General features: G+C 43.1%; 1 protein-coding gene across 1 annotated transcript in view; it reads right to left on the bottom strand.

Moving 5' to 3' along the window:
* Positions 1–5,597: 5,597 nt before the first annotated feature.
* npas3 (neuronal PAS domain protein 3) overlaps positions 5,598–12,133 on the bottom strand; it is a gene marked incomplete at its 5' end in the record, with an annotated part of 36,787 nt that continues 30,251 nt past the window's right edge. Inside the window, 4 exon segments of the mRNA XM_029461064.1 lie at positions 5,598–6,453; positions 6,455–7,338; positions 10,209–10,324; positions 10,717–10,864. Of these exon segments, the coding sequence (XP_029316924.1) occupies positions 5,725–6,453; positions 6,455–7,338; positions 10,209–10,324; positions 10,717–10,864 (1,877 nt within the window).

Below are 12,133 nucleotides of genomic sequence, written 5' to 3'. Positions count from 1 at the left end.
ACGAGCCAAAAGAAGCCTAATAATCAGACTGAAATGACATTTTAAATCACTTCATTAGTGTTCATGTCAGCTGGTTTTTATACCTTTTATGGGTTATTTTATTCCAATTTTAGAAATGTGTCGATTGAAGACGACTTACAACAACCTGCAATCTCGCCCACACTCACTCACATGGTCATAAACAACGAGTCTCTTGCCAGTTCCTGGAATGTGTCTGATGACTTCGGACATTTGCATTGACACAAGTTCAGGGTTGCAGTGCAGGTGTGAAAGGGGCGAAGGTCACTCAGAGCCCAACACACAATTACTAGCGGTACTAACATTACAGACGTATAGAATGAGTAAAATGCGAGCTGTTACCGGCCTGTGGACACTGTTTGACACTTGAGAGACGGACGACTGAAACATCTCCTGTGTGCACTGGCTTTTACTTTGTCTCGCTGGCATCGCTGAAGTGAACTCGCACAGTGACACTAAAGAGCACATCCGCCACAGGAAAGTTCCCAGGTGAACAAGAACCTTTTGAGGATCCCTGCAACTAAACGATTCTTCAGCGCTGGACAGTAATGCACAAAAGAGACGTTTACGTTTCTATTTTAGCTGCTAAAACTTAGCTCCTCTGGTTCCTGGGGATGTTTCTGGGCTCACGTTGCTTCCAGGACCAATCTTATCTTACGTATTTCACCTGGATGGCGAGGGTTTTGCAGGACGTAGCAGCGCACGCTTCTCAGCCTGTGCTCTCAGTGCACATTCAGATTAACAATTGTAGGGAATCCTGTAGCAAGCCGAATGCAGTGGTGGCTAATAAAGTGAGTTTACCACGACATCATGTGTTCACCAGTGACGCAAACCCCAAACGAGCAGTGTGTCTGGTAATGTATACACCTCCACATCTCCTCTGCAGATACACGTACCTGATTGGCTGTCTGGAGGTGTGAAGGTTTCCAGGCAGGACAGGAGCTTCGTTTTTTAAAACGCCTCAGGGCCTCCTTCACTCCGCAGCGTCTCCTCTGATCTGTCCAACTAAACGCTGAGAGGAAGGTCAAGGGGACGCAGTGAAAGAGAAAAAAATGCATATTTTAGAGGAAATGTCCTCTTACTTTGAAAATCCACAAATTCTAAGGTAATTTTCAGATTGCCGCGTGAAACATTAATTCATCACAAGGCTTCGATCTTCTTTCCTGACAATCTTTATAATATGCAGCAAAATGTTCTTAGCAGGAACCACAAAACAAGCAGGATCCTTCCTGCCCTTTCAAAATAAAAGAGAAGGGAAGAAAGAAGAAAAAGAAAGCGGTTTACTGAGATGTGGCAGCAGCTGTATTATTTTGGCGGGATGGCTGAAGGTGTCAAACAGAAGAAATGATGCAATCTGGTAACAAATTCGAGAGACATTTTTATTATGAATATGGCACCTGTAAGATGGTCAAAACCGGGTTACAGAAAGACAACCATGTGTGTGACATGTTCCTCTGAACGGATGAGAACCTAGTAAACTTATAAAAGAACAATTGCTATAAAAATGAAGTATGTACATTTTCGGATTTGCAGCATTATTCATGGTAAATGAACTCAAAAAAGATGTCTTTTACGAAAATAATAATATAATAATAATAATAAAAAATAAGCCAGGCACTCAAAGTTAGCATCAGTTAGTCGTGTGTTTTTCCCCTCTTCTGCGAGGAAAACAAATCAAAACAAAAAATAGAAATGTACCATAGTTTTCTCTTTTTTAATATTTTAATTTGTTTGTATTTAGAATTTTATAACACTGTTAACATTGATAATAAGAGATTCCCTCTCTCCCGTATTTCAGCTACTTGGCACCAAGTTCCTCATAAAAGAATCTGTATAATTGTACAAGAAATAGTTAAAAACACAGACACAGTTTCTTCACAGGTAAATGAAGTGATTTTTCAATATTTGTAATTCTTAAACACTATGTATTTTTGACAGCAGCTGTGATTAAGGTTTTTACGTTTTTAAAATCACCAGCAAAGTTTTCATTTTTCGACATAAAACACAGAAAAAACATTGAAACAGCTTGGACCGGCTGTTTGGTTTTTGTTACATGTGGGTGTATTTCCTGGTTTCGTCTGAGTTATGTGCCCCACCACCCCACATCCCCCCCAACCCCGCCGCCCAATCCCCTTTTCTCTACCAAATAGGGCCTTGACATTCATTTGTGTCCCGCCCCGTTTTCACGCAAAACCGCCAAAAGTAGAAAACGCTAAAATCCAGTGGAGCGCGAAAACAAAATGCTCCTGAAATGACTGAATTTAACATTCAACCACCAATGAACCAACAGTGGACCAATCACATTCCCCCTGCTGAACACAAAAATAAATAAATCCATCGTTAAATTTCATATACATGTGTTTTGTTTTGTAGTTGTTTAACATGTTAGTCGCAGTAACAAGACACTGATTCTTCACACAAAGCACAGACACTACAGATTGTTTTTCCTGATGTGATTGCGGGGGGGATTAGAGGCCCGGGTCGGTTTGACAGTACAGACTTTATTCTTCCAACAGGCCTCCACCGCTTCCCCGTTTTGGGCTCGACAGACTTAAAAAAAAAGCATGAAAAAAACCGCTGGACCGAAAAAAACAAAAACGAGGGATCGATGACGGGAAACGCATCGGACAAACTTACTAAACATGCAGTTCAGTTTTCCAAAACACCTATAAAAATAGATTTATAGTGCGAAATATTTTTTTCTTCTTTTAATTTCTTTAGAAATCTTTAAAATCGTTTTTTATTACGTGTCCTGAAATAAAACTGTGATATTTTTTTCTCCCCCCTTGAACCACTTGTGTAACTTTGTCCCGTGAGAGAAGTTTGCGCAGGAAGTCAACAAGTTTGGTGGGAACCAATGAAATACACCCAATGCACACAGGAAGCCCCAAGGGACTCTGGGAAATGTTTCACAACTCAGGCTTTAATGGGTTTTTTCCAGCACTACATCTAAAATGCTACTTTAGGCTTTTCCTCATCATAATTTAATTCTTTATAGTGTAAATATGTATTAGTCATTCAATACTTTGTATGCAAGAGCTGGAAACCGCAATTCCCAGAATTCCTTAGCGGCAAAAAACATGGCTCCATAAACCTTTGAGCTAGTTAAAGAATCTTTTCATCTCTGAGAGAAAGGACAGCAAGATAAAGAGGTTTGTATAAGACTACACAACAGCAAAAAGCAATAGCAGAGAGAGAAAGAGAGAGGATTAGAAAACAAACAAAAAAAACAAACAGAAAGAGGTTTTACAAAGACAAAAAGGAAGCAGCGGAAAAAAAAGGTGGACTCTACAAATTCTTTTTGTTTTTTGCAAAGGCCACCAAACACGAAATTCCACAAACCTCCACTGGTTTCACTAAGACTGCAGATAGAGGGAGATAGAGAAAGAGACGGGGCAAAGAGACAAAGAGGGTTGCCATTTTTGGGGTGTCAATCATCCCATAGACTCCACCCCTCTCCATCTAAGCCCCGCCCCTCCCCTCCCCCACACAAGAGATAGAGCACAGAGAAGACAAAGGACAAAAACAGCTACAGTAGCTCAGTATATACTGCATATAGTCAACACACACAGAGAGAAGTCGCCATGAAAGACTTTTTGACAGCCAGTGACACTAAACACATCGGTAACACGTTTTTACGGCTTAATCACACTGGGTAATAAGGTATGACAGGATGGTAAAGACGGGGCTGTCGACTTTAAAAAGATGGATGTCGTGACAGTTTTTTTTTACCGTTTTAATTATTACTTGTTCTCATCTTTTTTTTTTTCTCTTTTTAACAAAAAAATACAAATGAACGAGAATCACAGTGCTTTTAAAACACTAAACTTGTGAGATTTCTTTTTTTTTGGCAACGTAGGCTGGAGAAGAAAAAACACAGAACAGAAGAACAACGACAAAGACAACATTGTTTAAAGGAATGTGACTTTTTTTTCTCTTCCTCAAAAAATCCATATTTTTTTTGTAGTTATTGGATTGATTGTTTGATAGATTGATTGAAAATGCATGTCTTTATTACAATCTCCTTGTTGATATGTGGGGTTTTTTTTTATCACAGGGTCCGGCTATGAGATGGAAGAGAGTGGATTGTTTAGGAAAATCTTGTGGAGGTGAATCTGGTTTAAGGAAGAAGAAGAGGAGGAGGAGGAGGAGGAGGAGGAGGAGGAGGAGGAGGGAAGAAAATAAAAAACGACAAAGAAAGTAGTTGTAGAGATACAAAATAAAACGAAACAGTGATCAAACAGGAGCCGGTCGAGGTTTTGAACATTCATTTTTCAAGTTAGCGCCACTAGCGTATTAGCCTCAGTCTCACTGAGAATTAAAAGTGATTAAGTTAGAAAATACATGAAAAATAAAAACAACACTATGTAGCCTAAAATTCAACCAATCACCTCCATGTTGCCATGTGGAGCTGCCCCTCATGGCCCAATCAGATTAAGCATTTTCTTAGACAAACGAAGAAGGGACATATAGGATGAAACATGGAGATGATGTTGCTGATTTAGAGGTTCTAAGGTTCTTGCTGTGTTTCTGACTTTCCTGAAGGTCAGAAGAGAAAAAAAAACATCAAAACTGTTCCCCCTCCAAAACAAAAAACACGATCAGTCTGTCAACGAGCTGTGGGTTCGTTTACAGCACCCACATCAGCCAGCTGATTCAGGGTTACTGGACGGTCGATAGCACCATGAATCTGTAGATCGACAGGAAGAAATGTAGACGGTAAGATTAAAGATCAGGTAGACAGAGTGGTAAGAGAGAGCACGACAGATTGAGATGGGAGGAGATGTAGAGGAGGTTATGTTTGGTGCGAGACCTGTAGGTAAACTCCTGGAATAAAAGAGGAAGTAGTAACATTCGATAATTCACAGGTCATTACCCGGCTGAAATTGCTTTTTTTGTTTTTCTTCTTAATGCTTGATTCGTAAGTTAAATCTGAGCTAGAATATTTTATAAAAAAGGAAGAAATGAAAGTATAACAGCATTAATTCTCTATACTATTCCCTCAATTGAGAAACGTCCTCAAAAACCTTTTTTCAAAAGATTATTATCTCTGAGACCGTTGTTGGGCGCAAGAGAGCTCCCTCTTCTCGGTTTAAAAACGTTCTTTTCAAGCCTTGATCACATCAAGATACATATGGAGGAGCGCCGCATAGAGTTTTCTGTCCGTTACAAATCCCTGCACCGTCCTCCTTTAAATACACACGATCAGCATCTTCATAAAGACGCAACAGAAACAAGTGAAATAATATAAATGATCCCCGTCAGGCTCAGCGGAGTCCTTAGGCAATATGAATTCTCTGTAGGCAAAAAAGGAATTCTTTACAATAAAGAATAGTCTGTTTCTTTGTTCATTTGTTCCAGAGCAAAAAACGTTGCTGATCGCAAGAAACAGGAGCAAAGAGAGAGAGACTGAGAGAGGAGGAGAAGAGGATGAAGAGGAGAGAGAAAAAAGATAGAAAAGGGGGACATGTTTGAGGGTCATTCATGTCTATTACACAAGCTCAGTTGCTCAGATTCAAAGTGCTAGAGTACATTTGTCATCCTTTCCTTTCCTTTCTCCCCTCTCGGAAAAACAGTGCTGTGTTGATAAAAGATAGAAAGTTAATAGTCTCTTTTTTTTTTTTTTTTTTTACTAGTGAGTAGTCTTTTACTTTGACACAGTTGTTGATTCCAGAAACACAGTAATGCGGTCTCGAACGTTTTGCGTTAATCCTCCTTCCTCTCCAGAGTTGTCTGCGTGGTGTGGATGCCATTGCTGTACACTGGGAACGGTAACGTTGAGAAAAGTCCCTCCGCTGTGGTGAAAACGTTGGCTGCAGTTGGCATCTGGCCTCCCAGGGCGCCGTTCCCACCTGTGACTGCCGGGGATCCAACAAACGGGCCGGCGGCTGCCGCTGCCGACATGTTGAGCCTGTGGACGTGGTGGTACAGCATCTCCATGGGCGTCTTAGGGTCCAGGCCGAACCCCGAGCTATCGACAAAGTTCATGGCAGCATTGGGGAGGAGGTTGCCTTGCGCCATGGCCAGGGTGACGTCCGCTGGTGCGTACCTGATGGTTCCGGTGGTGTAGACCCGTGGAGCCGTCGTGCTGGTTGAGGCCAGAGTCCCCGTCACCCGGTGCACTAATGGGAGCACCACATTACCGGCCTGCAGACGCTGTAGCGCCTCAAGGTCGCCAGAGTACAACAGCGAGGAGGAAGAGGTTGATAAGGAAGAGGAGGAGGATGAGGAAGAAGACGAGGAGGTGGTGGGAGTGCCTTGTTGCTTATCCCGTGGGGAGGCGGAGAGAGGAGGGGACAGGGGGTCGGCAGAGGAGGCACTAGAGGGAGGTGCTAAACTGGCAGCGCTGGAAGCCGAGGACGGCGCAGAGCTTCCATTGTAAGGAGGCTTCCTCACTCCTCCCGCTCCTCCATCGGTTCCTGGAGGGGTGAGGACAGGAGTCAGGAATGGCTACCTGGAGAGAACCTCCCTGTGGTGAGGGGAAGTTCTCATGAGATCCCGGAGCAGCAGGCTTGGAGGTCATGCTGTACGGCGACTCGTTTCTGGAAATCTCTCTGTTTGGCGGAAAGTTCCAGATGCTGCTGTCGTTGTCAAAGTTGATCGGCTCTGCCATCTCCGTCTTAATTTTCAGGACCGAGGATGTTGCACCTGCACTAGTTGGGGAGCCAGCGGAGGTGAGGAGGTGGGAGGAGTTGGCGGAGGGGTCAACTAGCGGTGTGGTATCTCCCATGGCGACAGGGCTGGGCGTCGTTGAGGAGAGACGGAGCCTCCTGCTTCGGGATCCATCCCATTTCTGCACTTTCCTCCTCTTCCGCCTCTTCTGGAGCTTGCTTCCGACATTGCCGTTGACGCAATCTTGCACATTTCCGTCTTCTTCCTCCTCCTCATCGTCATCCTCTTCTTCCTCTTCCTCTGATGAAGAAGTTTGCGAATTGTGCAGCTGTACTTCTTCTCCCTCTCCGTATCGCTCTACTTTAATATGAAGCCCACCCAGATTACCCAGTCCTCCAATGGTGCTCAGTCCCTCTAACCCTCCCAGTCCCGCTAACCTCCCAAGTCTTCCTCCTCCACCTCCGCCTCCTCCTCCTCCTCCGCTTGCCTCCTCCTGTTCCTCCCCCTCTCCATCTGAAGGTTCCAGACTGTCATCGCTTTCCTGGCTCTCGGGGTTACTCGAGCTGTCTCCTTCCTCCTGACGCTTCATTTCCTGGTCTGAGGAGCAATGTGGTTGGCCGGGCTGCTGCTGACGCTTGCTGTCTGTCCCCGGGTCCTCGCGTTCTGATTGGTGGCTCGGCTTTCCTTCTGACTTGGCATTTTCATTGTCTGTTGAGAAGAAAGAGGTAAGTTAAAAATCCAGGACTTAGACTTAATATACCTCAACAAATAAGGATGTGTTAGCATAGAATTTGGTTTGAACCTTGGTGATCCTTCAACCTTTCCTCGACCAACACCATCAGTACTTTGATTAATGACGAAATGCCTGCAAGTAAGACATTCCCATCCGCCTTAGCTTCGTGTTAAGTGCTAGTTGTCAAATGATAGCATGCTAACACAATAACTACATGTTGATATTTCTTGTGTACAAGTGAACGTTTGGCTCTGATGTTGGATCTCATATGAGATCACCAAAATCATCAGCGTTCATCTTCTTGGAAACATGAATGTTTGAACAAACTTTCATGGCAATCCATCCAGTAATCTTTAAGATATTTCAGTATGTGTAAAACATCAAACACATATTGTGGCATGAAAGCAAAGGCTCTTCCTTTAAAACCTTTCTTCACTCTTATTGAGGTTTGAGTTTGTGCATTTGGATTCCCGTGCAGTGACTCTCTTTTCATGTGTTGTGTTGTTGATGCATTGATGTGTGTTCAGTATCTGTAGCTGCTGCTGTTCAGGCATGTTGGTGCTGTCCAGCCCATTACACACACAATACACACACACACACACACACACACACACACACACACACACACACACACACACACACACACACACACACTTCAAACCCTGCCAGCACACACTGAGGCCAGCGGCTGCCCAGCTGGCAGCTCTCTGACTCCCTCATGGCACCTGAAATGTCGACTCAATTGCTTTGTCTGGGGAAAATCTTGTATCTCCATTAAGTGTGCTTTCCAAGCAAAGACAAATTACTCTCAGGCTGGAATCAAAGTTTGACCCCGAGTCTTAAATGTTTCCCAGAGCCAGGAAGGGTTTGGGTTTGGTGTATTTATAACATACCAAGATGTGTTAGATATTAAACAATAAAGTCTTATTTCCATTGTTGTCCCTGATGTTTCCACGGGCATGATTGGTTCCTACTGAAGACGTAAATCTTTACCAACACCTCAATCATGTTTAGAAAAGTCAGTTTTTATCAAACAAACAGGAGGAAATAGTGCATTTGTTGGGGACTATTTTTAGCGGAGGAATAATCTAGATGTGGTGCTCTCGTGAGTATTTGGGGCAGCAATCAACAGTCTATATAAAACTTATCTCATATTATGTTAGTGCACCAATGGAAATAAAAAGAAGATAAAAAGACTGTTTCTGGCACCTGTACTTGTGTCCTCTCTGCACAGATTGCATCCTAACAGAACAAAGGTCAAAGGCCAGATATCTCATTTTAGAATATGTTGAGCCTGAGCACCTCGGGCGTGTTGGAGCCCGGCTGAAGCTGGCCGCCTCCTGCAGCAGCTGGCATCAGTTTACAGCCGACAGGGTGCCAGAATCATTCTCCTGCAGCAAGAATAACAGCTGGCATTGATTCTCATCATGCCAACACAGGCTGCAGGACTTGATAATATTTTGCTCAAGGTGGAGGTCCTGTATTGGTTTAAATTCAACTATACTGGCAGCGTGAGTGTCGTCTTCTTCAGTGTTGGCTGCTTGAGATGTTGGAGACACGCGACTAAATATTCCTTGATTTCCATTTCTGGATCTGAATTCGGTATTTTTAAGATCTCGTTTGTTTATGTTTTCCGTGGGAATGCTCACGTCATGGTCCCTGTAGTGTTACATATTATGTTTCCAGTGAAGTTATTATCATTATTTGTGCTATTTTCAACAACTAACTTAGGAATACAATCTTGTTTGTTGATTTGATAAATGAGTTTGAATTGAAACACTTGAATTATGTCATGAACTAACTTTTATTTTTTATTGCTCCAAGGACATTGATCTCGTTCTGCTCGTTAGCGTTTCTATTATTGTGCGATAAGAAAAACTATCGATCAACTCGACTGTTATTTCTTTATAATATGACCCCGTTTGGATGCTTGGGTAACTATAGAAAATGTATGAAAAGAAAAAGTGTTATGCCTAATCAATGAGTTTGGATTTGCTGCAGTGTAAACCTCCTAAATCCAACGACGGGGATCACTGATTGGTCGTTGGGTGCACGCATCCACAACTCTTTCAGCTTGGCTCGTGATTGGCCGGCTGTACGTGCCGCTGCTCTCCTCCACACACTGAGCAGAGTCAGTCCAACAGCACATTCACTGAGACGTATTCGCGTCTAGTTAATAGTTAAGGTCTGCCCGAAAGATTGGCAGCCATCTTGACATCACATATATAATCTTTGCAGACGTTATGATGCACGATGTGGGATTTTGTTGCCATTTGTTTTGTTTTGGTTCATTATTTGGCGGTTGCTCTGTGGTGCTTTGTGGCCTGTTTGTGCAGCTGTGTGAAGTTTGTAGGTATTTCTCGACGTTTTGTAGAGTTATGCCGTGTTTCAATGGCAGTTCCTGGTTTTTGCGGCGCTGCCATTGAGTGCTCGGTCCCTGCAGCTGCTGGCGTCCATCGCCATCCAGCCTGGCACAGACGGCACACTGGCACCAACTGATAAAACATCTTTGGCTTCTCTTATTCAGGCTGTATTTCTTTCTGCTGGTTATTATACTGGGAACACTTGAAGGGGTGCTTGAAAGGAATCATACAGGTTTAATAAGCATGTTGTGAGTGAGAGAGATGTGCTAATGATATAAAATCACTGGAGAAATGACGTGATATTCTGCTTGTGGTTCATATTTTCACACTTCTTCCTCCTAAAGTTCAGTTTAATACTTTCTTTATTTCCCTTACTATGGTCGTGTCCCGTCCGCCCTTTTAACTGTAAAACATTTTTTTCCCCAATTATATTTAATTGCTTCTCCATGCTTCTTTTGTTTCGTCTTTCCCTTCCCACCTACCGGAGTTTTCTTTGGACTCGGACTCAGAATCGGAGGTTTCTGAGGACTCAGAAGTTTTCTCGGGCAGGTTGGGCAGCTGGGCGATGTCCATAGGTATGTCTTTATACTCATGATTACTGTGAAGAGAAGCAGAACCATAGTTTTGTTTCAGTCAGTGACTGAATTGTCATTTGCTCATTTTTCCCTCATTTTGTTTCTACCACAAGCTCATTCATAAAATGTCTCACATGTTAAATACAATTCAACATAAAGTATCGTAGTTATGTTTGTATTTATTTAAAAAACAATAAAACATGTTCAATCCAAAAAATAATTTTGATGACTTTTTTTCCTCACATATTAAATGATTTGCAGTGAATGTGAACAACTCTTTATATTTAATGTGTATTTGTATAATTATATAATATAATTCTCATTAAATACATTAATTTAACTCATTAGTTGTTGCACATATGCGTTCAATCATAAAATAAAACTTGTCATCGACCGAGCCGAGTCGACCTCTGACCTGAGGACGTAGTTGACCCAGATGACGCTCTTCTCGTTGCCGTTCTTGGTGTTAATGGTGAGGGTGGCGCTGGACTGGATCCAGATGTAACCGCTGTTCTTCTGGATCCACCGGTAGTACTTCGTCACACACTGACCCTTATTTATCACTGAGAGAGAGAGAGAGAGAGAGAGAGAGAGAGAGAGAGAGAGAGAGAGAGAGAGAGAGAGAGAGAGAGAGAGACATATAGACACAGAGAGAGAGAGAGAGAGAGAGAGAGAGAGAGAGAGAGAGAGAGAGAGAGGTTTGTTATGTCATGGTGGATTTTGTTTGATATTCTGGCTGTTTTAAACTCTTGGACATCAGACTGACTGAGCAGCTTGTTCATCACACGAGAGAGAAGAGAGGAAGAGTTGAACAGAGGGTGAGAAAAGGGAGAGAAAGAGAGAGAGAGAGGCAGTCATCAGATGTCATGTGACAGCTGGCTAAGAGCTGCTCTGCTGCTGCCGTCATTAATCAGACCAACACACACTGCCAGCCTCTGTGTGTGTGTGTGTGTGTGTGTGTGTGTGTGTGTGTGTGTGTGTGTGTGTGTGTGTGTGTGTGTGTGTAGCTGTCTGTTTGTGTTTCTGTGTGTCTCTGATTGGTCTGAAATACATGACATGATGTGTGTCCCAATATGCACTTCATAATGCAATATTTTCATCATATGTTTTGAATTTGTTCAAATGTAAAGTTTTACGGCGTACAAGTGATCATGTTAGCCGTTAGCACGTTAGCATGCCTGACGAGGAGGACCAGTGTTGCTTCGTGCTCAGACAGAGAGCATTAAGTTTTGACATGTGTCGTACACACGATTCAAAAATCTCTTAAAGGGACAGTGTGTAGGATTTGTACATTTAAAAAAGATGCCAAGGCCCGGCGGGGAGTCAGCTTGGGCCAGTTGACCCACTGCTACGTCCCACGCCTCTTAGTTACCGTTCTTTCATTTCTTCTTTCTTCTTCAACTCAACCAGTAACAATAAACCCTCCAAAAACTGTAGTTGTACTGTAACAATAAATGCTTTCTATCAGAGGATGGAGTGCTTCTACCTTTTGCACATTGTGTTTTTGATGATCTAACCCCAGTAAAGGATGATTACACACAGTACCCGCCGCTCGCCACCAGATAGCGCTGTGTCACTGCGACAGCGCCCCGTGGCCTCGGGAGGTGGCAACCCCCCCCCCCACCACCCTTCACCCTCCACCCATGCTCCGCCCTGCGACGGTACGCAGGCAATAAATTTGGCTAAATTAACCACTAAATGGTTATCTCAAGCAATATGTATTGGCATTAATCAGGAGCCGCTCAAACAGAAACAGTCAGAGACCAGAAGAGAGGGCCACTAAATTCATATCCCTCTCCTCCATTTAATTACAGACACAAATAGGTTTTTGC

This window comes from Cottoperca gobio, chromosome 22 (assembly GCF_900634415.1).
Source record: "Cottoperca gobio chromosome 22, fCotGob3.1, whole genome shotgun sequence".
Classification (NCBI taxonomy): domain Eukaryota; kingdom Metazoa; phylum Chordata; class Actinopteri; order Perciformes; family Bovichtidae; genus Cottoperca; species Cottoperca gobio.
This window is presented reverse-complemented; position numbering and strand designations above follow the sequence as displayed.